This window comes from Gracilinanus agilis, chromosome 3 (assembly GCF_016433145.1).
Source record: "Gracilinanus agilis isolate LMUSP501 chromosome 3, AgileGrace, whole genome shotgun sequence".
Taxonomy (NCBI): Eukaryota; Metazoa; Chordata; class Mammalia; order Didelphimorphia; family Didelphidae; genus Gracilinanus; species Gracilinanus agilis.
This window is the reverse complement of record NC_058132.1, coordinates 505077968-505105725: the sequence shown is the minus strand read 5'-3', so window position 1 is coordinate 505105725 and position 27758 is coordinate 505077968. Positions and strand designations below refer to the sequence as shown.

Here is a 27758-nt window from a genome sequence, read left to right as displayed (position 1 = left end):
AAATGTGCATTGAAAACCAAGAACAAGATGAAATTTTAAAGTGCTTTAAAAATGTTAGCTTTGCTAGTAATAATAACAAAACCGTGTGGGATGAGGACGTCATCCCTGCTATTCTGTCTGCAGCTTGTCCTGAACATACTTTTACTGAGCCTACAGAAAACTCTCTTAGGTTCTAATATTCTCTTTCAGTTATGAAAAAGCAGCCATTTTATCCACCTATTTAACAATTTGGATCATATTAGCTAGTATTTTGGTTGTTCAGTCATTTTCAGTGTCACTTGACTCTTCATAGCCCTATTTGGAGTTTTCTTGGCAAAGATGCCAAAGTGGTTTGCCATTTCCTTCTCCAGCTCATTTTACAGGTAGGGAAATTGAGGCAGACAGCAATTGAATGACTTTTCCAGGTAGACATAGCTGGTAAGGGTATCAGGCTGGATTTCAGCATAGGTCTTCCTAACTCCAAGGCCAGAACATAAAAGAATAATACCAAGATAGAGCCTTTCATTCAATTATAGGAAGCAGTCATTTTATCTACCCATGTAACAATCTGAGGAATAACAGAAACATAAAAGAATAATAGCAAGAATTTCCTGCCTGGGAAGAGTAGAGAGAAGGAAGGGAAGGAGAGAATCTGAATCACAAAATGTCAGATAACAATTGTTAAATTGTTTCTATATGTAATTTAAAAAATTAAAAAGTTAAAAAAAGAATAGCAAGACTCATCCTATTATCATTTTATATATAAATGTCATTAAGATCGTTATGTATAAATATCAAAAAAATGAGGATGAGATAATATTATCACAAATCATTTTTCTTCATCCTCTCTGTTCCAGGATTGTATAGAAGATAGGTGAATACTTTAATTCTTTAATTTAATTTAATGCTTTAATTCAATTACAAAAAAGTCAATTCACATTATACTTAAAAAATTATAACTAATAATGTTTTAGAGTTTATGAAGCATTTTACATGCTTGTAAGGGAGAGGTGGACCTCCAGTGAGACCAGAAAAATCATGAAGGTCTTCAGAGGTTAAAAATTAAGAGACATCAAAAGGTAAAAGTGAGAAGACATCATGTAGAAAGTTGAAAGGCTGTGAGAGATGAATAACTCAATTATGTATTTTGGAAATGTATGAAAACCTTCTTAGCTCAAATAAGAATGATATCCCTCAGATCTAAAAGCTCTTTCCAGACTTTTCTCTGTTTGAAATATGAAAATATATAAATTGTGGGAAATGGATTGAGGTGGTAAATCCAACTTAATTCTTGCCTCCCTGCCCCTAAAAGTGGTGGTGCTATTCAATGATCCTTCTCCTCCATTGATTCACCATTAAGAAAGGAGGAATAAATTGATCTCAGGGGAACACTTTAAGGAAGTACCAAATAGTGACTTATTTTGAAATGTTAATCTCAAATTTTAAACATTTAAACATTTTAATATATAATTTTATTTTTAATATTTTAACATGATTATTTTATTTTAATATATAATAATATTTTTCCTTGCTCAAAATTTCTATAAATATAGCTTTTTGGATAACCTTTACTTTCTGTTTTAGTATCAATTTTTTAAAAAAATTATCTCCCATCTTAGAATAAATGCTAAGTATTGATTCCAAGGCAGAAGAGCAGTAAAGGCAAGACCACTGACCAGAGATATTGGGCTCTAAGAAGAACATGGACAATTACAGCAGTGGAGACTGGTGAGAAGCCGACACATCCACTGAGTGACCTGCTTGACCCAACCTTCCAGACCACACACAGAACCCCTAGGAAAAGCAACTAAGCTGCATGTCCAGCAGAGACTGTCCTGCAAGAAGTCAGCCCTGCTGGTGATGGAATACTATTGTGCTGAAAGGAATAATGAACTGGAGGGATTCCATGTGAACTGGAAAGACCTCCAGGAATTGATGCAGAACCAGGAGAACATTATACACAGAGACTGATACACTGTGGTAAAATCAAATGTAATGGACTTCTGTACTAGCAGCAATGCAGTGATCCAGGACAATTCTGAGGAACTTATGAGAAAGAACATTAACCACATTCAGAGAAAGAACTGTGGGAGCAGAAACACAAAAGAAGAACAATTATTTGATCACATTGGCTGATGGGGACATGATTGGGAATGTAGACTCTAAGCAATCACCCTAATGCAAATATTAATAATATGGAAACAGGTCTTGATCAATGATACATGTAAAACTCAGTGGAATTGCTTGTTGGCTATGGGAAGGGGGTGGGAGGAAGGAAAGGAAAGAACATGAATCATGTAACCATGGGAAAATATTCTAAATTAATTAAATAAATTTTTTCAAATAAAAAAAAAAAAAAAGAAGTCAGCCCTGCAGAAAGCCAGCCCAACTAACAACAGAATGAGTTGGAACAAACTCCACATGAGTCTCCTCCACTTGTCTCCATTATCCTTATGCCTCCAGTGCCTACTCTTTTTGCTCTTGGATTTTTGTGGGTATTTGTGTGTGTGTGTGTGTGTGTGTGTGTGTGTGTGTATGTTTTTATGTGGATATTTTTATAGGAAAGTGTACCCCCCATTCTGGGGTAAATGTTTTCTAATTATTGTCTTTGCTATATGATTTAAGCAAATAATGCTTTTGCTAAAGAAATCAGTTTATTGGTTCACTAAGGCAAAGTACACCAGAGTAAGGGTTAGTGAGCTGGTATTCAGGGCAGCCATCCATAGGGTTATTCCCTGTGGATATTATACATCCTCAGCCTAGATTTCTCAGAGTAGTAATAACCACCTTTCTAGGGACCCAACCTTGCCAGGGGTGTAACACACATCTCATTTGAGCCTTATAATAATTCTATGAGGTAAATACAATCAATTTTCCTTTTTACAGATGAAGAAACTGAGGTCTAAAAAAGTGAAATGACTTCCTCAGTTATATATCTAGTAAATATCAGAGTCAAAGTTCCTAAGTATGTCTCACCTGATTCCCAGGAGTAAATTCCCTCTATGTCAAAAATAGTGAATTTACATCTCTATAAGGAACATAGCTCTGAATGTTTAATATACTCACAGCTTTCCTTTTTCCAATTATGTAATAAAATTATTTAAAGTAGCTCAGACTGTTCTTACCTGGCAATATCCTACACCTTGGTTGTGATGTCCATACGCTACCAAGACATTGTACAGGGTATGTTGTAAGCAGGGATTGGCAGTCCGTCTGAATTTTACGTTGTCTGGAAATGTCCTGTTCATGTCTGTGGATGTTTATGAGAAGAACAAGAGGAATTTTCTTTATTAATCAAAAAAGAAATTTTTAAAAAGTCATTACAAAAAAAAAAAAAAAGAAGAAGAAAAGGAAGATGTGAATGGGAGACAGATAAAAACATGCCTGTAGAATGATGGAGTGTCTAGACCTACAGGGAATGCTCAGGACCCCGTCCTGTAATGTTCTTGTGCTTCGTTAGGATTTAATTAACCCATAACCTCTTCTTGAAGAAGGGAGATATTTATAATCCCGAAAAGCTTCAAAATGGAGCAACAATTTCTTTATGATTGGATTCATAAAGACTTAACTTCCTTTTGTGTTGTTGGCTTCTATGAACCAATTCTCTCAAATCAGCAAAGAAATGAACACATTTCATGTGTTTTGCTGAGGCTAGTGATGGGGGTGGAAAGTTGGGTTGCCAAAGGACCATTAGGGAAGCCAGAAATGTGGGCTCCATTATCTGCTGCAATTCCGAGCTGCAACGTCTGGGGCCCTTTGCAGGGAAGCCACGAAGTAGGACAGGAATGGGATTCTGGGTCCTCGCATCTGAAGGCGTCCTGGACTGGAGGGTCATAAGGTTGTGTATGAGAAAATAAAGTGGTCAAGAGTGTGGCAGGACTTTACCTCATCCCCTCCCCATCTCCCTCTATGACTAAGCCACTTCTTCCTCCTCCTCACCATACCTCACTCTCTTCCCACTAACATAAATGTGCTTCTCCTTTTCAAGTTATTCTCATGATTAAAGATGAAAGCACACTCATTTAAAGAGGAGGTTTAACTCTAAAGGCTATGAAGGATAACAGTCTAAAACCTTTTTTTGTCTGCAATTTGGAAAGAAATCGTAATTCTGCCAGTTCAGAAAAAGGGGAAGATTATTGAGACTTCTTTCAGAAATATAGAAATAGATGAACAAAATTAAGTGAAATGGAATGCAAACCTTTCTCTCCACTTCTTTGCAAGGGTGGAATTAAGGGTTGGAGACTATATTTAGGGAATACTTTACATATTGTCAGACACATCCAATTTATTCATGGTTAGTTGACTGAATTTTTATTTTCCTTTTGTTTTTATTCTTTGTTACAAGAGATGGGTCTTTGGGTGGGAGGGGAGAGAATATATGGAAATCAAGGTAAAGAAAGAATCAATAAAAATATTTTTAAAATCTAAATTAAATGAAAGGCATTAACCTGACTTACATTGTGTAACCTTTACTGAAGCCTCTTTTTGAAAAAAAAAAAAAAAAAAAAAGCCTCTTTTCCCCACTCTCTTCCTGCTGATGGTCCCCTGCTTCCTCCATCATTCTAGTATCTCTCATATTCCAATATCTCTCAGCAATGATTCTCATTACCACATCATCTTTCTCTCTGATTCACTCTACATTGACAATAATTCTGTAAAGTTCTGACATTTTAATGGCTTTTTTAGAACTATTGTCTTGTGACTGGCCTGACATTACTAAAATAAGCAGCAACATTTTTAAATTGATTCTGAAATGTTAATTTTGTACAGGAGAAGTGAGAATTCAAGTTCAATATCAACATTATGTTCTCCCCTCTCCAAATCTGGGGGCAGAAACTCATTTAAAACAATGAATGTTTGCTATTTCACTATTTATGGTTATTCCACTATTTTGGGTTGCTTGGTGGTACAGTGGATAGAGCACCAGGCCAGTAGTCAGGAAGACAGTTCTAGCCTTAGACATCTGCTGTGTGACCAGGAACAAGTCAGTTCTTCTTGTCTGCCTTGGTTTCCTTTTCTGTAAAACAAGCTGGAGAAGGAAACAGTGAACCATCTAGGATTGTTGCCAAGAAAATCCCAAATGGGATTACAAAGAGTCAAACACAACTGAATGACAAAATAGATGGTAATCATAATGGATACTGACAATTTTATATGAAAATCAGAACTTTAGGTCATAGTTCTAGAGGTAGACAGGGACCAGAGGCCATGTAGTCCAAATCTTTCATTTTAAAAAATTTATTTAAAAAAATTATTTAATATCATCCTAGTTATCCCAGCATTCTCTCCCTTTGTATCCTCAAAAGTCATCCTATTAAATAAATGGTATTTTTTAAAGAGGAAAAAATGATCAGCACAATTGATTATGGTATTGAAAAAAATCTGAAAAATTTAGCCAATATGTAACACCTATGACCCCCCTTCAAGAGGAAGGTTGGAAAGGGATCTCCCCAATTTAATTAATTTTATATTATTTATATTAAAAATTTATATAATATATTTATGTATTATCATATAATACAACATAAAACTATAACATTGTTATAATAAATCGACAAATTTATCGATAATAATGATTATAAAAATTAATAAATAATAATTAGTTAATCCTAAAACAAAGGCACATAGTTTAAATGACTTGCCATGGTCATGCAGAAAGTGTCAGTAAAGTCAGCTCTCCCAATTTCAGAACTTATTAGGTTGTATCAGGTTTCTTCCTTATTCAGAACCATCAAATAAAAAATATCCAGAGAGTATATAAGTATAACTTCACAAGGAAAGTTATGGATGTTAAATGGGAGTGAACTTTATTCACTGAGGAATGGAGATGTCATCTTCATGTTTTAAGAAATATATGTTTGCAAAGCCATAGCATGGAAAAAAATGGAAGAGCGATGGGTTTAAAGTTATAGGATCTGGGTTGAAATCCCAATTCTCCCATTTATTATGAGTGTCAATATGGCCAAGTCATTTCGTATCCATATCTATAAAATGAGGAGGTTGAATCAGATGATTTCTGAGGTTTCCAAATCTAACATCCTATGATCTTTATATAAATAGAAAATATAAAATCTATGACATGAAGTCCTTCTCTATACCATGGCCTGTAATTATGCCATACTTACTCTGGGTTTTCATTTAATTTAGTGTTAATTTAATGTCAATATGGCCCAAGAGAAAGAGGACCAGATGAGTTTAAAACAACAAGAACATCCCATTCTGTTTTTCCAGTCTGATCATTCTTCCCCAAACCTTGTTTATTCTTCTAAATTCAGAATGAGCAGTTTTAGCCATGATGAGGGATTCACAGCCAAGCGCTGGTTATCTAGGGAGTCAGCTGCCACTTGTGCTCAGAGACCTTTAGCTGGTACATTTGTTCTGGACTGACCTCAGTGGACCAAGAATTCTGAAACTTGGAGACAATCATCTACCAAAATGCCTGGTCAGCGGCAGCTTGATGGCCCTCAGGGGGAGATTCTCTGAACTTTGAGCTCCAAGGGCTGTAGAAAGAAGTCATGACATGATCACAGGACCAGGAGCTACTGCAATAAAGGACACACTGGACCAAAGTCTCATATCCAAGGAACATACAATTTTGGAATAATTACAGGTTCTTCTGAACTCATAATTAAAAGTTGATTTGATTGCCAATAAAACATTAAATCTGATAGGTCTACATTTTAAGTTCTCTCAAAAATGTTAAGATCTAAGAGACAGAACTATCTCAAAAGTACATAGACATAGTAAAAGATGTGATTTTTTTTAAAAAGTTCTCTCAACCAGAAAGGTATTCTTTTTTTTTTAATGATAGCTACCATGTATTCTTTTTCTAAAGTGATAGCCACCATTTATTCTATTTTTTTATGATAGCTGACATTTATTCTTTTTTTAAATGATAGCCACCATTTATTCTTTTTTTTTTTAAATGATAGCCACCATTTATTCTATTCTATTTTTTTTTAAACCCTGTTTTCTGACTTGGTAACAACTCTAAGACAGAAGGGCAAGAGCATAGCAAAAAGGGCTAAGTGACTTGTCCAGGATCACAAAGTCCTATTGGCCAGTTACTTCTAAAATATCACTATTTATGATTTTAGTTCAGCCTTTTAAACTCTCATATCCTGTTACTTGAATTGTGTAAAGCCTTGAAAAATATTGATTCTTCCATATAAAATGAGAAAACCAAATGCTAAGATTCATCTTCCATTAATATTTTAATAGCAACCAATCCTAAGATAATGTGAAGATGAATAGATAACAGATGGAAAAGAAAGACACCAATAAAAACCTAGGAAAATCAACCTTTTTTGGAACTTACTCTAGAGCAGTGATGGCGAACCTATGGCACGGGTGCCAAAGATGGCACACAGAGTGCTCTCCGTGGACACACAAGCCACCCTTATCCCTCCCACCCCTCTAATTGGTTACTAGAAAGGCAGAGGGACTCAGGCGGAGCTGTTCCCCTCCCCCTCTCCAGGGCACCTGAGAATATTTTTTCATATCACCGCCCTTCTGCCCAGCAGCCAGTGAGAGCTCACAGTAAGGTGGGAGGCTCACAGGCAGCAGAGCTGGAGGAGAGCAGAGCACTCAGGCCACTCCCCTCTCCCCTTTCTACACTCACTGAGGACATTCCTCACTTCACTTGTTTATAGTCTTAAAAGGTTGCCTGGGGGCACTGAAGGATTGCAAAAATTGTCCAGGGTCACACAAACAGTATGTATCCGAGGGAGAATTTGAACCTAAGCCTTCTTAATTTAATTGAATAATAATTAATAATAAATATAATTCTAAAACCAGTAAGTTTGATACATTTTAATTTATTATATTATTATGTTTTATGTATAATAGTATAATAAAAATTTAATAAAAACAAAATTTTTAAATAATTAATGGGATTATTTATTATTTTATTAGATACTACCTGGATATTTATCACCTAGGGAAGGACTTCTTCTTCCAATACAAATCCTTACCCATTCTGCCATTTTGAATCTAAAGGTAATCTAGAGCCCTGAGAAGTTAAAGACCTTACCTAGAGCCATAGGTCTTCCTGAGTCTGACACTGACTCTCTACCACGCTGACGCCTATTCATTTCTCCCTCATGAACCACCACCGCCATTTTCTTAAGTGAGCTCCATTTTCAAATTAAGAACAAATGGCTGATCTTCAATATCATTTCATTAGCTAGTACTAAGTCTAATTAAGCAAGAATCAAACTGGGAGCTTGCTGTCCCAGAGGATACTGCCCAGTCTGCCTGCCTTCAGTCAAGGGTAGGAATGATGAGGATGTCACCTGTCTTGATTGCTTCCACCAGGTTGTCATTTCTTTCTCCTTCAAGTAGTTTCCGATAGTATCCTGGGTTCTGGTCCATCTGGGCCTGGGCTCCACTTGTGGCCATCCAGACAAATGCTCGGTGTTCATTGGGAACCCCTTTTCTGATGTACCGCTTTACTGAAACAAGAAAATACAATTTACTATATATATCTAAATTTTGGGAAAAAATTTTTTGGGAAAAAAAGTTTTGGAAGGAAAGGACAAGGGCTAAATAGAAATCCAGAGAAAATGGGACCTTAGATCAAATGATAGTGTAACTCAAATGTTTCTGGTGCTTGGCACACAAGTTTAAAGACAATGAAAATCTGATATATCTTTGCTAAAAATTGTATACAAAAATTATATACTTTTAGACACAAAACATGCAGAATCAATAAGCAATACACATTTTATATCACGGCCAAATTATCTGAGTAGTCAGTAATCAATCAGTATGCACTATTGTATATTATATATAATATGTATATATACATATATATATACATATATATGTTTATATAAAATTATAATGGTACCGGACACCATTCACTCATCCCTCCCCTCTCCCAGAGTTGACAAGCAAGCAATTCCACTCGGTTATACATACATACATACACATATATATATATATATATATTTACATATACATATATATTTACATATATATATAAAATTACTTGAACCCATTTCCATATTATTCATTATTATTTGTCTTGTCATTGTTTTTAATAAAAAGTCAAAAACCACAAGACATCCATCAATTATCAAACACTTATTAGGCATCTACTCTTTGCCAGATACTGTGCTGGATATTGGAGATACAAATACAAGGGCAGCTGGGTGGCTCAATGGATAGAGAGCCAGGCCTAGAGGAGGGAGGTCTTGGGTTTAACCCTTCCTAGCTGTGTGACCCTGGGCAAGTCATTTCACTCCCAATGCCTAGCCCTTCCCACTCTTCTACCTTGGAACCAATACACAGTACTGATTCTAAGTTGGAAGATGAGGACATATTTTTTTAGGATATAATTTTTAAATTAAAAACAAACAAAAATATGAAATAAACCTTGCCCCTGAGGGGCTTGTAAGAAATATGGACAAATATAAGAATAAGATGCAAGGAGCTGGGAAAATCGGAAAAGGTTTCCTGTAGAAGCAGGCAAGTGGACCAAGTCTAAAGGAAGCTGGGAGACAGGATCCAACCCTTGGGAAGCCATAGCTCAAAGCAGTGGGCTCTTTGTTCTCTCCTCTGCCCTTATACTATTTTCAACCAGCTGTATCTCTCTCTTTAGGACTCGGTTCGAGAGTCACCCGGAGAGTCGCTGAATCCATGCTGATAAGACCCACCGCCCAGGGTTGTGCTGCCTCTCCTGCGCCTCAGCACTCTAACCCAATGTACTCCCACCCCCCACCTCTGAATATAAAGTGTGCTGCTCTGCAAAAGTCTCTCTCTTTAAAAAAAAAAAACCAAACAACGTATTTATTAGTTAATTTAGACTATTTTTCCATGGTTACAATAGTTACATGATTCATGTTCTTTCCTTCCCTTCCTCCCTCCCCGCCTCCTGGAGCCAACAAGCAATTCCACTGGGTTTTACATATATTATTGTTCAAAAACCTATTTCCATGTTATTGCTATTTGCAATAGAGTGATCTTTTAACGCCAAAACCCTAATCATAGCCCTATCAAACCATGTGATCGATCATGTTTTCCTTCTGTGTTTCCGCTCCCACAGTTCTTTCTCTGGATGTGGACAGCGGCGGTCTTTCTCCTACATTACTCTGCATCATCCTGGATCATTGCATTGCTGCTAGTAGAGAAATCCATTACATTCGACTGTGCCATAATTTATCAGTCTCTGTGTATATGGTTCTCCTGGTTCTGCTCCTTTTGTTTGCAGAGATTTCTTGTCTCTGCCACTTCCCTGAAAGGGAGGTTCCTGTTTTCTACCTTTTAATGCTTTCTGGAGCTCTCAAAACAAAGCTGCTATGAGAGCAGCCATGGAACATGTTATTGAATTGATTTAAAGTAAAGTCATTGAAATTAAATCAGATGTGAAGTTGGCAACCCAGAGGTTAAATGACTTGACTTTCCTTTTTTTCCCTTTCTTTTCCTTTTCCTTCCTTTTCCCTTTCCTTTTTCTTTCTTTCCCTTTTTTCTTTTCCTTTCCCTTCCTTTTTCCTTTCCTTTCTTTTCCCTCTTTTTCCTTTCCTTTCCTTTCCAAACATTTACCTATTTAAAAACATTAACAAGTCTTACAATCAGTACTAAGTTTCAGTTGCAAGATAAAAGAGCAGTATGGGTTAGGCAATGGAGGTTGTGTCTTGCCCAGGGTCATCTAGCTAGGAAATGTCTGCTTTGTACCCAGGTCCTGTCTGCAGACCTGGCTCTCTAACCCCTGAGCCACCTGGCTGTCCCAGTGAAGTGATTTTTCAAGGATAAATAGTTAATAAGTGACAAAGGCAGGATCTGACTGGAACGTCTGTGTCTCCAATTCCAGTCATCTTTCCTGGATACCACACTGCATCTGTTATGAACACACACTCAAAACACTAGCAGACACATAAATATTTAAATAAGGGAAGTCAAAGAAAAAGGAAATACAAGCACTCGCCACAGTCCTGTTTTCTAGAAACAGGTTTAAAAAAAATAAGAGGAAGGGATACTTTTGTCTCCTTCTAGGGATAAAAAGACAAAACTCATTGCAAAGCACTAAGTAAGTGGAGGCCAGTCTACTCTATAATTAGGGTTCTCTGCGGATCCAAAGTCCCCCATTGAATGTGGAATCAAAAGTCTGATTCTTTAGTTTGGAGAGCTTGAAACCTTCCACGCTGACTTAGATTTTATTTATTTGTCAATTTATTAATTAAATAATATGTAACTCATATATTATTATCTCATATATAATGTAATTTGTTTTTATCATTTTATTTATTAAATTAAATCATATGTAAATCATATCTTATATAATGTAATTTGTTTTATCATTTTATTTATTAAATTATATAAATTCTGTATCACATAGAAAATTTAATTTTATCCATTTATTTACTTAATTAAATAATATATACTGCAATTTACTTATCATTTTATTTATTAAATTAAACAAGATATAAATTATTAATATAAAATTTATTTCTCAAAATAAATAAAAATACAATAAGACATCTCTTCCATGCTCTGAGGTAACAGTGGCACTGATGGGGTACAACCTCCCTCCTGAATATCATAATACTAACATAGGAACAAAAAATGGGGAGGAGGAAATATCAGCAAAAGTCAAGCAAGATTTCCAAAAAGTTTGAATTATATGCACTGTTCCATACACATAGAAGAAATGGGACAAGGTGCCCCCTTCTCTCTCTCCTTTGAAGCCAAGCTTGGTTATCAAAACCCCACATCCAGTTGAAATTATTTTGTTGTTCTTTTCATTTAGAAGCAGTCAGATGGCTCAGTGGAAAGAGCAATAGGCCTGGAGTCAGGAAGAACTGAATTTAAATTCAGCCTCTAATACTTAGTCACTGTTTGACCCTAGGTGAGTCACTTAACCAACTTTGTCCTAGTTTCCTACATGGATAACAATACTTACCTTGCAGGATTGTTGTGAGGAGCCAGTGGGGTAATATTTATTAAAAAAAAAAAACACTTAAAACCAGTACCTGACACTTAGGAGATGCTGTATATAAATGTTCATCCCTTTCCCTTTCTTTTTCTTGCATTTATATTATTTCCTAGGAACAAAAAAGCAACTAAGTATAACAGACCAACAGAGAGAGAGGACCTTCCCATCAAGCTTCAAGCCCCCTGATATGAGCCAGTGCCATATGCTCAGTTCATAAAAGAATATTCTTAAAAGACATGGATTAACCTAAACTATTCCTATATCAGTATAATAGCAGACTGTAATCTGGGGGAAAAAAGTTTTTTTAAAAATTTAAATACATTTTTAAAAAGAAAGGCTAAATTCTTCCTGCCTCCCAACTCAAACAGTTCCTTCTAATCCCTCATGGAATAGAGGCTGGGCTACGCTTCCTAGTTAGTTACTGTCTGAATAAAAATTCTCCTGCCCCTCCTGACCCCCTTGTCCCCCAAAAAAAGTTCTGAGAAGTTCTATCTCTTCCCTGTTTTCCATTCTCCATCCACCAAGTTATCAGTATGCTTAAGACCACTGCTCCCCTCCAAGGTCCTCTGGTACTGCCCATGGCACCTCCAGTGCAGACTCTACTTCTTTCCCCAGGGTCTCTCTCATACCCCTACTCATGGTTCCATCTTCAGGGAAACCTTTAAACAACCCAATGATACCCTTCCTTTCAACATTAGAGACTAGTCAATAATGACCTACCTTTACCATAGTCCCTTGTTTTTGTTTTTATTTTTACCATTCTTACTAATATAAATTTTTTACTCAAATTTTTTACTTTTCTTAACCTGATAACCCCTTTGACCCAGCATTTCCTTTCATCACCAGTTCCTTCTCTTCTAAGCCCATAGCCCAAACAAACAAACAAACAAACAAATAAATGGTTGGATGAAATTAAAATAAAATAAAAAATAAAATAAAACCCATAGTACTTGACAGAGACCATTCTGCACAAGAACTGACCAGTCCCTTAACTTGTGCCCACCTCAGTTTCAGCTTTCCCTTAGACAAGGATAATTTATTAGTGCTTTAGGGATTGAGTCCTTGGCTAGTGCTCTACATTGAGTGCTTGGAACTTTGTACAACCAAGTAGAATGGAAAGCTGAAACTGAAATGGGATAACCTGAATTCAAGCCAAAGAAAATCCAGCATCTGGATTACTCCAGGTGTGAGCAGAGACAAGTCATTTCAACCCTCTGACTTTTTCCAGTGAGTTCTGTCTTCTCATTCATTATGGGGCCAAAGTATGTAAGCTTCAGCTTCAGTATTTGACTTCTAATAAACAGAATGATCATTTCTTTAAGTATAGATGGATTTGATCTCCTTGCTGTCTAAAGGATCCTCAAAATTATTCTCTAGCATCCCAGTTCCAAAGTGTTGACTCTGTGGCACTCAGCTTTCCTTCTAGTCCAACTATCGCTCCTGGAAAAACGATCGCTTTGGCCAAACGGACCTTTGTTCACAAGGTGATGTCTCTGCTTTTTGGAATATTGTCTAGTTCTAAAGTCCAAATAGTAGCACCTATCTCACAGGGTTCTCTTGAGGATCAAATGAGATAATATATATAAAGTAATTTAAAATTCTTAAAGTGATATATATGCTATTATTATTATTATTATTATTATTATTATTAAAGGTTGGACCCTTTCCCTTTTTTCTTTTTTTCCCTTTCTCTCCTTAAATTTGCTCTCCTCTTAGAAAACCTCATCTCTCACCTTCACTTATCTCAAGAGTCATAGAGTCTCTTCAATATTTTAGCATCTCAGAAAAAAATACAATCCCTTTTTACAAAGGTAGAGGAAGACTTTGGATACAGAATACTACATATAATGTCAAATTCCTTTGCTGTGTCAGTTGGTTTTGCTAAACTGATTTTTTTCTTCTTTCTTTTTTAATCTTTGTAAATAAGGAAATATTCAGAAAAGGAAGGCAAAGTGAAAATCAGAGGTATGTTTTTTAAAGAGAAGCTCTGTGATAATACAGGAATTTACCCTGGAGGGGAGAGGGGAAAGGGGAGGGAGACATCAAGAATCATATAACCGGGGGCAGCTGGGTAGCTCAGTGGATTGAGAGCCAGCCCTAGAGATGGGAGGTCCTAGATTCAAATCTGGCCTCAGCCACTTCCCAGCTGTGTGACCCTGGGCAAGTCACTTGACCCCCAATTGCCTACCCTTACCACTCTTTTGCCTTGGAGCCAATACTCAGTATTGACTCCAAGATGGAAGGTAAGGGTTAAAAAAAAAATAATAATCATATAACCATGGAAAAAAATTTTAAAAACTAAATAAAAAAAAAAAAGATGAGAAGTTCTGTGGGGTGTATGTAGTAGAGAGTTAGTCTGAGTCAGGAAAGTCTAGATTTTAACCCCATCTCTGATACATACTGGCTGAGTGGCCCAAAGCAAACCACTTACTCCCTTAGTGTCTCAGATGACTTCTCAAATTATGAGTTGCCAAGCAGGTACTGATCTTATTGGTAGAGGGAGTTTCTTTACCATGGAGGTCCCTATACCAATAAAATCACAGGATTGGTAAAGGAAAAAAGAAATAAAAATGAGATTTTAAAATCTTAAACATTTCAACTTCTCTTTTTAAAATATATTATTATACAATTATATTAAATTATAAAATATGATATAGTAATATTATAAAATAAAATATAGTAACATTATATTTACATATTATATAATAAAACTATAAAATAAGATATGATAATTAATTTAACCTCAGCATCTATCTTTTCATACATTATCACTACCTTTGAGGATGTCTCAAAAGCCAGCTCTCGTGCTGCCCATACCTTGCTTACTGCTGTCCTAAAAAGGGTCATACGTATCCATTTAAATCTTCTGCCCATTCTGGCATTTCTTCCTCCCCACCCCCCCACTTTGGCATTTCTACCGGTTCCTCCTCTTCTAGTTTAAATGCTTCCATAACTCCTTTATTTAAAAAACAGCAACAAATAGAAAAATATTTACTTGACCCTGTTCAACTCTCATCCTATTATTTTTGTCTTCTATCAGGAATAAGCTTCTTAAACCTCCTGACTTACTCCTGTTATATCTCATTACTTAAAACTTTCCCCCAATCCCCTGCAATGTGGCTTCAGTCTCTTAAAATATTTCCCTCAAAAAGTCACCAATTCTTCCTTGTTGTCAAATGTGATTGATTTTTTAAACTCCTCATTCTTTATAACTTTATGGTTTTCTTGAAACCTTTTTTTAGGCTTCCATAATTCAGTACTTTGGGTTCTTCTCTTACTTCTTTTTCTCCTTTGTTTTCTTTTCTCTATTCTTCCTGGTCAGACTCCTCAGTACTATCCCCTTTACTTGCCTAAGTCTACCTATACTTGAATGTCCTGCCACTGAAAATGAATATACTGAAAAGGTAAATTATTTTCTTCCTCACCAAATCCTTTATCCATTGTGACAAATTGGATAAATTGGCTACTCTCTGATTGGTCCCCTAAATCATGGTTTTGTTATTATTTTTAATTTTTTTCCCTTTTGTATCCCTTCATTAAGTCCCACAGACCTACTGCATTTCTCAACTTTATATTCTCTTTCCCATTTCCACAGCATCCTTTCTAGAATTTGGTCCTCCATATTTCACACCTGGATCACTACACAAGCCTCCTACTAAGTCTTTAGGCTTCTAATTCTTTCCCATTCCAATTGGCCTTTTGGTACAGTTGCCAAAATGATCTTCCTTAAGGTACCATTTTTATTAAATACTCCTCTGCTAATGAGGCAATAAAGGGCAGTGTCTAGAGAGATACCTCTGGAATTAGGAAGACCTAGATTCAAGGGGTTCCTTTATTACAGGTCAGCTGGGTTCCCTGGGCAAGTCACTTAATCTCTCAATGTCTCAGGCAATTCTCTAAGACTATATACTATAGACACTGTAGTTCTGAACTAAGTTTCCCACATTAATGAAATCACGGGCTCCTACAGAAAGAAAAATAATTTACTCAAGATAAATGGTAGAGCAGATAGAATGGAGGTCAGGAAGCTTCCAGTTGTGTGATTCTAGGTAAATTACTTAATCTCTGTTTCCCTCTGCTTCTTCATCCATAAAATGGAATAATGATTTTTGATGTGGTTTGATCATTTTAGTCACCTTTGACTCTTCGTGAACTCATTTGGGGTTTTCTTGGCAAAGATACTTGGAGTTGTTTGCTATTTCCTTCTCCAGATTATTTTACAGATGAGGAAACTGAGGCAAATAGGATTAAGTGATTTACCCAGTCACACAGCCATTAAGTATCTAAAGATGAATTTGAACTCAGGTCTTCCTAACTCTTAGGCAAGGAGTCCTATCCACTGTGCCGTCTAGCTACTGGGATAATAATAGCACTTATATTCCAGTGTTGTTCTGAGGATCAAATGAGAATAATTGCAAAATTCTCTGTACAGTGCTTAGCACGTGGTAATCACTATAGAAAAGTTAGCTATTGTCAATCAAGAATCTGCAGAGGTTTCCCTTTATTGTCTATCCATCAGATCCCAATTCTTCGGGCTAATATTCAAGGTTCTCCATCAATTAGCAACCCAGCATGCATTTGACTTAATCTCTAGTGCTTGCCTGCCTGTTTCTCCACCTAAACCATTTGGCTTGCCATTTGTTCAGGTCATGGGATAATCAAAACAGATGTTTGTCCAAGAGTCTAACAGAAGATGTGGCTCAATAAATTTCCCATCTATCCATTCATTCATTCAAAAGAATATTATTTTTGTTTCTGGAAAGGGTGTGACACAATTGAAGTCCCCATGACTCCATCATCAGTCCTGTGGCTCTTTAAACCTCATGAGGGTTTTTTAACCTAGAGTCCATGAAGTAGTTTTTAAAAATATGTTTTGACAGCTGTTTTTCAATATAATTACGTTTCCTTTGTAATTTAATGTATTTCATTTTATGCATTTAAAAATATCTTTCTGGGGGCAAAGCCAAGGTAGCAGAATAGAAGCACAACAGCTGAGCTTGCCCAAATTCCCCTCCAAAGAACTTCAAAATAACACCTCAAATTGAATTAAGTGAAAGAACCAACAAAAAGTCAGAGTGAGTCATTTTCTCAGACTATTACAACTTAGGAAATTAGAAGGAAAGGTCTGTGACACCAGGGTTGGAGCTGGCACACCACCTTGGCAGCACCAAAAATGTTCAAATCCCCAGAACTAACTTTTAGAACCAGTAGTGTGAAAAACTGCAGCTTTAGGCAGTGTCCCCTACACTCCGCCCTTTCTTATCTTAGAAACAGAGTCCAACTTTAACATAAAGTTATAAAATATAAAGACTGGAGAAATGAACAAACTATAGCAAAAAAAAAAAAGAACCTTGTCAGAGACCAAGGATCAAAACTTAGAGACCAAGGATCGAAACCTAAAAACCATGGAGACCATAGAAACGAAACTTATGTTAGGAATAGAAACTTATCCAGCTTCATCCGGGATAGGCGTGGCGAGACCAACGGCCCGAGACCACTGGAAAATTCCTTACCCCAGTCCTAGAAGCATATAAACCCACTCCCTGCACTCAATAAACGAGCCTTGTCACAATTAAGACTGATTTGTCTTTATTGCGCCTCGGTCTCCCTTCTCTCTCCCTATGGTTCTTTCAGGTGGCTGACCATGGGTCTCGCGGTTGTATCCGGCTGGATCCGGATATCTGGCGCCCAACGCGTGGCTCGACGAACGCAGCTTACCGGACGACTGAGAGGCATCCCGCGGCCGTGGACTTAAGCAGGGTAGAGGCTGAACAGACAGCCTTGAGGCAGGGTAAGTCGTCCCATCCCCCATAGGCAATCAGGCTGGAATTTGGAGTGAATACCCCAGAATGAGTGTGTGTGTGACTGGTATGACAAGGGTTTCGGTACTCTGATCGTTCCCTTGATCTGTTTATCCGTTTCCATACCTCCGCGAGGAGATTGGCGAGAACGTGGGGAAGTGATTGTTACGACAGCGTGAATGAAAAATGGGGAAAACACTCTCAAAGGAAGCCCTATATGTTAAGGAATTTAAAAATAGCCTCAGGGAGAGAAGCATTAGGGTAAAAAAGAAAAATTTGTTTAAGACCACCGGATCCTTTTGAGAGGACTTCGGGGAAAAGGGGATGGAGCCCTGAGCAAGCTCCCACCCCTACTCAAAATTAAGCATTAGGGCACTGGGCCCTTCTTAGAAGGACACCAGGAAAAGCGTATTTTTCTCTAGGACTAAACGGCAAATTTAAAAGTGACCAGAAATTTTCCTCTCTGCCCCCCTTTTTAGAAGCGGCTGGCTACTTTGCTTCAGCTAGAAAAACCAGTTTTGTCATAGTTTTTTTCTTTCTCCCTTGAAAGGAGTCCAATTGGTGATGGCCACAGACAATGTAAAAAGTTTTAACAATTTTCACTTAGCTATATCAATCTTTCCAGTAATGTGGCATACCTGGAATTATTCAGGCAGGTAGCAGAAACCCACTTCACAGAAAAGTGAAGAAGCAAAAGTGTATTTATTTTAGGATACTTATTGAAGCATGAAGAAAGGTAATTAAGAAACAAAATTCATCATATGTCAGCCAGCTCCTTCTTAAGAATTAACCCTTTTCTGACTCATTCTTTTTCACAGAATTCTTTAGTCATGGAGATATGAATTGTAACAATTGATCTTTTGCCAGGATGAAAAGAAAAATCTAGCTTATATAATTTATGTTTTATATTTGTCAGAGTGTGTGTGATATGCCCGGGAAATGTGTCCATGATCAGTCTGTGTGTTACATGTTGTTTGTCTGTGATCACAATGGGAGGGTTACAGGTTGGGAAAAATAAATCTCTCTCTCTTCTTCATTCATTCCGGAGGAATGGGGAAGACAGACGGAGGTGTTAGAGAAATTCAGAAAATAACATTGTAATTTCTGAATGTCTTTAACTCTAAGATAATTTAATTGGTTAAAAGAAATCTTATTCTCTGCTCTTATTAAGGCAAGAGTTAAACAAACTACTCTGTCAAACATTTCCCCTTCCATTTCTCACTGGCCATGAGAAAGGGAACATGGAAATCAAAAGACAGAAAAAGGGACAAATTTGATCCCATCACCAAATTCTATCAACAGGTTAAGTACTGAGACATATATCTAATGAAAATTACAAAAGATTCTAAAATGCAATCTACGAAAACTTATTGAGAGAGAAAGCAATGATTCTTAGTTGTGTACAGAAGTATAGAAGTGCAACTTAACTTTCCTAGCTAGCAAAAAATAAATAAATAAATAAATAAAAAACCATCAGTCTTGCTCAGTGCTTAACCAAGAGTGAAAAAGCTTCTTTAAACAACCATGAGTTCAACCTAACATTAATCAAACTGATGTTAGTGAAAAATTTAACTTAAAGATTATTAGAACAATGCAATTGACTTACATTTCAAAATTAGATCCCTTTAGACAGAGGCTGGTCCATGAGAAAATTATTTGTTGAGAGCGAATCATTCACGCCGCCCCAGTTCAGCAGGAAGTAGCTATGAGAAGCTAAAAATCGTCGCCCATTCTCCCCCAAACTCATGGACCTTTCTCTACCCATTAGAGTATATATTTGCTAAGGAACTGAATAGGTACTGATGGTATTGTGTAAATTCATTGACTACTAGTTAAAAATGGAATTTCTGTTAAATTTAAGAATGCACAAAACTTATATTGAAAAGCTATCTATTAGGATTTGCACTGTAGGAATGATCAGACTTACCAGAAATGCTTATCAAACTGAATTTAGGGAAAACATATGAACATGTAAAATTGTTACTCTAAGACCTGTACCATCATATTAAGTAATAGGTAAAAATATAATTAACATTAGGGTTTCAAATTTTGGTAATTCAAAAATAATATTTTTGCATTAGGAATCTAGTATATTATGAATATAAAAAATTTGGACAGCATTGTAATTTATTAGGATATAAAATTATTTTAAAAGCATGTGCAATGTATTAGAAGAAATTCATGATCTAAGGAATAACATGCAATTTGTTTAAAGAAAAAAAAATATTATTATGGGTAAGAATAAACATGTAGAATAGCTTCATGTGAACAGGCTCAGAGAGGTACAGTGACCAATCAAGTGTGACTTGCCAGCTTAGCTCTGTAAAGTGAAAAAATGAACAAGAAGCTAATAGCAACTTTATAACATCAATAATGATTGTGCAAAAATTCAGGTTTCCCTAATTCACCACAATTGGAGCATAAATTTAAAATAAAAAGGGAAACTGCAGATATTATAGAGAATAAAAGACAGTTAATACAAAGGAAATATGGTTTGGAAATTTATAAAGCAAATAACATATACTGTGACAACTTAAAATTAAGCCTTAAGACAAAAGGGAGATTTTACTCCACAATTAGAAGTATTTTTCATGTAAGAATTGATTTAAGGGTTGAGGATTGCTAATGATTTTTGATATGGTACAATGTAATTTATTTATTGTGGTAACAGAAAAAAAAAGTTGTAATGTTAGAGAACTTATTCCAGAATTTAACTTGGGATATTTCAAATGAGATGTTCTTTTAATGTATGTGCTATCAGAACTAGCAGCACGTAATCATGATACACAAGAAATATTTAAAGTGGTTAATCTATGCATGGGTTTTAATAATACAGGTTCTAAGAATTTGGTAATTTTCAAAAGATGGAGTTTCTAATGGATAAATAAATAATAGGTGTGAATTCTAGTGCAAAATAGACACAAAAAATGATGAATCAGAATAATCTTGATGGTATTTGATCAGCTATGTAGCAATGTTTTGAAGTAAAAGGAAACTAAACTGGAGATTCTATTATATTCTGTTTTAAAGAGAAGTTTGAAAGGAATAAGAGTAAATGCTTTGAAATTCATTTTGTTTATATACTGAAAGATTGCTAAAGGACTTAAAGTTATTTGTAAGTTATGGAGTTCAAACTAATATCTGTTTCAGGAGATAATACAGCCCTGTTTTATATTTACTATGAAGCTACTCAATCCAGCACTCCTGTTCCTTAATTCAGGTTTTGTGACTAAAGTGTGAGATGTTAATTATTACCAAAATATGTAAGAATAACTGAGTGATCAGTCTTGTAGGGATATGAGGAAATGTTTTCCCTGTTTGTTTTTTGTGACAAGTCCCATAATCAGCACATGTGGCAAATTATACAATTAAAGTTTCCATTTCCCCAAACAACCTATTAGGTAGATAATTGGAAATTATCAAATTGTTAGGGAACATGCTTTGAGAAGTAGATGAAGTTAGTGATAGATGACTTGTAGCTTGCAGCTTTAGTTTACCACAATTGAAGTATTAGATCTTGAGCTTGGAAATATAACCCGAAACTTTCTGGATTTCCTCCAGAATCTGGGAGATAAAGAAATTTATTTGTAAAATAATAATTCAAGTATTTATAGATGTCCTATTAATGTGAGCTTTGCAAAAGGATATTTTGTAACAGAAACATCACTTGTCAACTCTGCAAACAACTTAGGAATCAAACTTCCTAGAAGGATCAATTCTTATCCAAAAATGATTTCTGGAGATGAAGTATGTTGGCAAAGATACCCAAATGTTAAGGTTTAATATCAGTTTCTCTTGTACTAAATTTTCTTGTGTTACTCTTTTGCCTGAACCCCATCTAGGGATTAACCCCCGTGACCTTCTCCCCGGCCACCTATGGCAAATGGACGTCACCCACGTCCCTTCTTTCGCTAAACTTAAGTACATCCATGTTTCCATCGACACGTTTAGCGGTTTTCTTTTTGCATCTGCACAGCCCAGCAAAGCCACCAGGCATGTTATCAAGCATATGTTCCTTGCTATGTCCATGATGGGAAAGCCCCTCTCCCTCAAAACAGATAATGGCCCCGGCTATACCAGCCAGGCCTTTAAACTATTCTGTTCTCAGTTAGGCATAAAGCATGTTACAGGAATCCCCTACAACCCACAAGGACAAGGCATTGTTGAACGAGCAAATCAAACCCTTAAGAATACCCTTTTTAAACTCAAGTCCCAAGAAATCCTTTACCCATTGTGTGGCAATCAGACCCTGCTTCTTGCACATGCCCTTTTTGTTCTTAACTTCCTCACACTGGATGCAGAGGGGCTTTCCGCTGTCTCGACCTCCTTTTTTTGAAAGAGGGCGGACTATGCGCAGCCCTGAAAGAAGAATGTTGTTTTTACGCAGACCACACTGGCATTGTAAGGGAATCTATGGCAAAATTACGAGAACGCCTTGCCCTAAGAAAAAGGGAGGCTGAGGCTCGGGAAGGATGGTTTAACAATCTCCTAAAAGGTTCCCCCTGGCTTTCCACCCTGATCCCCACCATTTTAGCCCCCCTTTTTATCTTCCTTTTAGTCCTCACCTTTGGCCCTTGGGCTTTCCAACACCTGACCGGATTTATTAAAATGAAAATTGACTCAGCCCTCACTAAGTACCCTATGGTCCAATACCATCGCATAGAAATAACAGACACTGAACGGCCACACACCTTGCCTGACAGTGACCGTCTCCGTTTCACCGGCAGGGCGGTAACCCAATGACGGGATTAGCACAGGTCCTTGACCCTTGATGGTCAAGTAACTCCCCCTGTGTAGCCTAAGACAGGGGCCGTCACTGCGGTCCTGGCAAAATCGCCTCTTTAAATGAAAAGAAAGGGGGAATTGTCAGAGACCAAGGATCAAAACTTAGAGACCAAGGATCGAAACCTAAAAACCATGGAGACCATAGAAACGAAACTTATGTTAGGAATAGAAACTTATCCAGCTTCATCCGGGATATGCGTGGCGAGACCAACGGCCCGAGACCACTGGAAAATTCCTTACCCCAGTCCTAGAAGCATATAAACCCACTCCCTGCACTCAATAAACGAGCCTTGTCACAATTAAGACTGATTTGTCTTTATTGCGCCTCGGTCTCCCTTCTCTCTCCCTATGGTTCTTTCAGGTGGCTGACCATGGGTCTCGCGGTTGTATCCGGCTGGATCCGGATAGAACCTGACCCTCTAAAGCTACTAAGAATGATAAGGAAGATCAAGACATAAACTTAGAAAAAAATAATTATATCAAAATAACTACAAGTAAAGACTCAACACGGGGAAGAAATGTAAACTGTACATGAGTAACAAAAATTCCTGGAAGACCTAAAAATTTGTTTTCAAAATCAAATGCATGTGGTGCGGGAAAAAATTGGAAAAGGAAATGAGAGGGGCGGCTAGTGGATAGAGAGCAGGCCTGGAGATGGGAGGTCCTGGGTTCAAAACTGACCCATCCTGCTTTTCTTCCTTAGAATCAAAGTACTGGTTTTAAAAAAAAAAAACAGTTAAAAAAAAAAAAGAAAGAAATGTGAGAGATGCAAGAAAATTATGAAATGACAATTGACAAAAGAAGCATGAAAAATTCTAAGGGAAATAATACTTTAAAAAGCATAATTAGTCAAATGGGAAAGAGGTATAAAAACTCACTAAAGAAAATAATTTCTTAAAAATTAGAATTGGACAAGTGAAAGCTAATGACTCCATCAGATCTCAAGAAACAATAAAGCAAAGTCAAAGAATAGAGGGGGGAAAGCCATAATAAAATATTAAATATCTCATTGGAAAAGCAACAGACTTGAAAAATAGACTGAGAAGGATAGGACTAGGGGCAGCTGGGTAGTTCAGTGGATTGAGAGTCAGGCCTAGAGATGGGAGGTCCTAGGTTCAAATCCGGCCTCAGACGCTTCCAAGCTGTGTGACCCTGGGCAAGTCACTTGACCCCCATTGCCCACTCTTACCACTCTTCTACCTAGGAGCCAATACACAGAAGTTAAGGGGGAAAAAAAAGGATAGGACCAGATTGTAAAAGGTTTTAAAACCCAAACAGAGGATTTTTTAATTAATACTGGAAACAATAAGGATTTCCTGGAGTTTATTGAATGAGGGCCAGGAGGCATGAGAATCCTACACTTAAGGAAGATAACTTTGATAGCAGACTGATAGAATAAACTAGAGTTAGAAGAGAATCGAGGCAAGGAGTCCAACGAGCCATCTATTGTCAATAGTCCAAACATGAAAAGATGAAGACCATACCAAGGTGGTTAATAGTTTGTTCAGTTTTTAACAAAATACAAAAAGGGAAAAAAAGGAAAGTTTTTGTTTTGTTTTGTCTTTTGTTTCACTAAATGGCAAATCTAAACTTCATAGAATGTGACGTACTACAGAACATTTCACACATATAAAAATGGGAGGATTGTTCTAAAATGGGACCAAATAATTTTAAAGTGAAATGATATCCTAATTTCTCATGTTCAATTTTTTCTTTTCTTTTTTTTTTTAAAGACCTTCTGTCTTGGTATTAATTCTTAGACAGAAGAGAGGCATAGGCTAGACATTTGGGATTAAGTGACTTGCCCAAGGTCACAAAGCTAGAAAGTGTCTGAGGCCAAATTTTAGCCCAGATCCTCCCGACTCAGACCTGGTGCTGTATCCACTTATGCTACCTCATTGTCCTGCTCAATTTCTTTTCTCCCCAAACTTAGACTCAATAGAGAAATTTTTGGTGTCCTTGAATAGTGTCTGAAATCTCTCTAGCCAACTTGGAAGCTAACATGGGCTGTACTTTACAGGGAGACATTTCTGGAATGGTTTCAATCAGAAGTATCACATACTTGGCTAAAAATAAAACTGCCACTTCCAGACCCTCTTTCTTTCCTCCACTCAGAGACCTCCCCAACTTTGACAGCTCCTCCATTCAAATATCACCAAAACCAATAACGGTGCCGGTTATATAAAGAGTTCCCAGGACATTTTTCCCTCCTTTTCTGGAGGACTTTAGTGCCTGGTTCGTAATCTTTCTCCCTATCAATTCCTATTCTTATATTTTAATATTTTGTTGTTCAGTCTCATATGACTCTTCATGAGCCCATGGACTTCAGCTAGCCTTGGGGTTTTTGTGGCAAGGACACTGGAATGGTTTGCCACTTTCTTCTCCAATAGATCTGGCCAATCCTTTTGTCAGGCAATCAAAGGTTAAGTGTCTCACCCAGCCCTTTATCCACTGTGTCTCCTATATTAAAGTATATACTTTAATATAACTTCTAGTTTCTTGGGATCTTCAGCTTTCATGACCTCATTCTACTTCGTTGTACAAAAGGGCAGTCACATTGTTGATTCCATTACTCATTATCCATTATTCAGTACAACCCACAAAGGTGGTGTTTCTTTGAATGAATATCAAATTTTCTTTCTTGGGCCAAATACATTTTTATCATTCCATCTCTATTCCTCCAGAACTTATTCTATCTCTTCAGTCTTCCTCAGGTCCTCCAATTCCACCATCATTCTGTACTCTCCTAGGCTTCCATTTCTACTCTGGCTTCCCTTTTCTCCCTTGTCAATCTTGACCCTATATGTAAACATTTATATCACATAACCTTCCTCTTAAATTCCTTTGTCCTATGGCCATCCATGCCCTATTTAAATTCTAATCCTGAAAGAAAACCAAAACCAAAACAAGCCAGTTAAATTACCATCAATAGATAAAATGATTCAGTTAAATTTGTATAACTTAGTGGAAGTGCTTATTGGATCTGGGAGTGGGGAGGGAAAAAGAGAGGGAAAGAAAATGAAATATGGAAACATGGAAAAATAAAAAAAATTTTAAATAAAAAAAAAGAAGATACATCACAGCACCTGTGTACACACACACACACACACACACACACACACACACACACACACACAGATGTCTAGGAGTTATAGTGTTTAATAAATGCTTGCCAAGTTAAATTAAGAGGATATAAATAATATATCTATGGTAAAGGTGTTACAGTGCTAGCCCTGGAATCAGACTGAATCCTTCCTCAAAACTTACTAGTGGGCAAGTTGATTAATCTCTCTCAACCTCAGTTTCTTTCTCTGTAAAATGAGTATAAAAATAGTACCTATCTCAGAGAAATGTTGGGAGGATCAAATGAGAAAATACATGTAAAGAATTCTGTAAATCTCAAAATGCTATATAAATTTTAGTTACAATTATAAAAAAAATTCTAATCCTAGATTCCTTCCACTGATATTACATCCTCTGATATTAGAGGAAATCATGAAAAAATACTGACAGGTCTACAAATTTTGGTTATCTAATCTTAACTGGGCTTTCGTCACCATAAGACAATTTTTTTCTTCCCTAATTAATTCATAATTGCAGTTATTTCAAAATTTCTTATTTGAAACCTCCTAGATAACCTCTATATCCAGCCTCTCAGTCAAGGTCCTTACCTCATTTTTATTGAGAAAGGAGAGTTTCATTTGCCATGAACCTCCACAGCACCCACCTACCACTCTCTACATCTCAAATCCCTTAACAGCCAGTGCCTTTCTCTTCTCCTTTGTTCCAATCTCTACTTAAGAAGTAGCCTTTGGCTTCAGCAAGGTCAACTTTTCTACTTGTTTCATAGCCTTCTCAATCTCCTCTCTCTGATTCAGACTCTTCCTATGTACTGGTTCATTCCCTGGTACCTACAAGAACACTTAGGTATCTCCCATCCTAAAAATAATATGAGGGAGCAGTTGGGTGGTTCAGTGGATTGAGAGCCAGGCCTAGAGACGGGAGGTCCTGGGTTCAAATCTGATCTCAGACATTTCCCAGCTATGTGACCCTGGGCAAGTCACTTAACCCCCATTGCCTAGCCCTTACCACTCTTCTGTCTTGGAATCAATACATAGTACTGATTCTAAGGCAGAAGGTAAGGGTTTAAAATAATAATAATATTAAATAATATTTAAAACCCATAACTAGACCCTATAATCCCCTCAAAATATCATCCTATATTTCAGCCAAATTTCCAGAAAAGTTTACATATATTTATTGTTTTGACATCTCTTGCCCCTTGATCCCATGCAACTTGGTTTCTGATCTCATCACTCAACTGAAACTACTCTCCAAAATTACCACTGATTTCTTAATTACTAAATGTTAATCTTTATTCTTCTCAAGTTTTCTGTAGCATTTGATACTGGACAACCCCAATTCTTGTATACTCCCTCTTCTCTCAGTTTCTGTGACACTGTTCTCACTAGTTCTTCTCCCTTCTATTGCCTTTTACCAGATCATAATCCATTTTAGCTGCCTGTTTTAAGTATATCGTATGGCTCTGTCCTGAACTCTCTCCTCTTTTCTCATTACATTTTCTCTCTCTCAGTGACCTCTTCTGCCCTTGAGGATTTGGTTACCATCTCTGCATATGGCTCCCAGATCTATATATTGTTATATTTTTGCCTGGGACAGGCAGGTGGCACAGTAGATAAAATTCTGGGACTACCATCAGGAAGATCCAGGTTCAACTCCACCCTCAGACACTAACTAGCTGTGTGACTCTGGATAACTCATTTAACCCTGTTTGTCTCAGTTTCCTCTTCTGTAAAATGAACTAGAGAAAGAAATAGTAACCCACTGCAGTATCTCTGCCAAGAAAACCCCAAATGGAGCCATACAGAGCTTGACATGATTGAAACAACTAAACAACATTCTTTTTTGAGCTCATCCTTCATCACTAACTGTCCGTTCAACATTTCAAACTGGATGTCCCATAGACACTTTGAAAGAAAAGATTCTGAGCAAAATACTCTCTGAGCAAAGTCTGACTTTACTTGGTGGGCAAGACAAACAAGTCAGAGGTTTGCAGATCCCCTTGTTGAATCGGAGATTCTGATCTTTGACAGGTTTTTTAAAAAGACAAAAAGAGGAAGTTAAAGAATGGGGAAAGGGTGGTGGAAGACTTACAAGAGTCACTCTTGATATATAAAGGAAATTTCCCAAATTCCCAAGAGCCCTCCAATGGCCCATGTCCTTGAGGGTCCCTCTCC

General features: G+C 36.9%; 1 protein-coding gene across 2 annotated transcripts in view; it reads right to left on the bottom strand.

The window, feature by feature from the left end:
* GRTP1 (growth hormone regulated TBC protein 1) overlaps positions 1 to 27758 on the bottom strand; it is an 83227-nt gene that overhangs the window by 40572 nt on the left and 14897 nt on the right. For both annotated transcript variants that reach the window (XM_044670507.1, XR_006505828.1), the window contains exons 3-4: positions 8274 to 8432; positions 3105 to 3229 (exon numbers count right to left, since the gene is read on the bottom strand). In XM_044670507.1, the coding sequence (XP_044526442.1) occupies positions 3105 to 3229; positions 8274 to 8432 (284 nt within the window). The remainder of the gene's footprint in view (positions 1 to 3104; positions 3230 to 8273; positions 8433 to 27758) is intronic.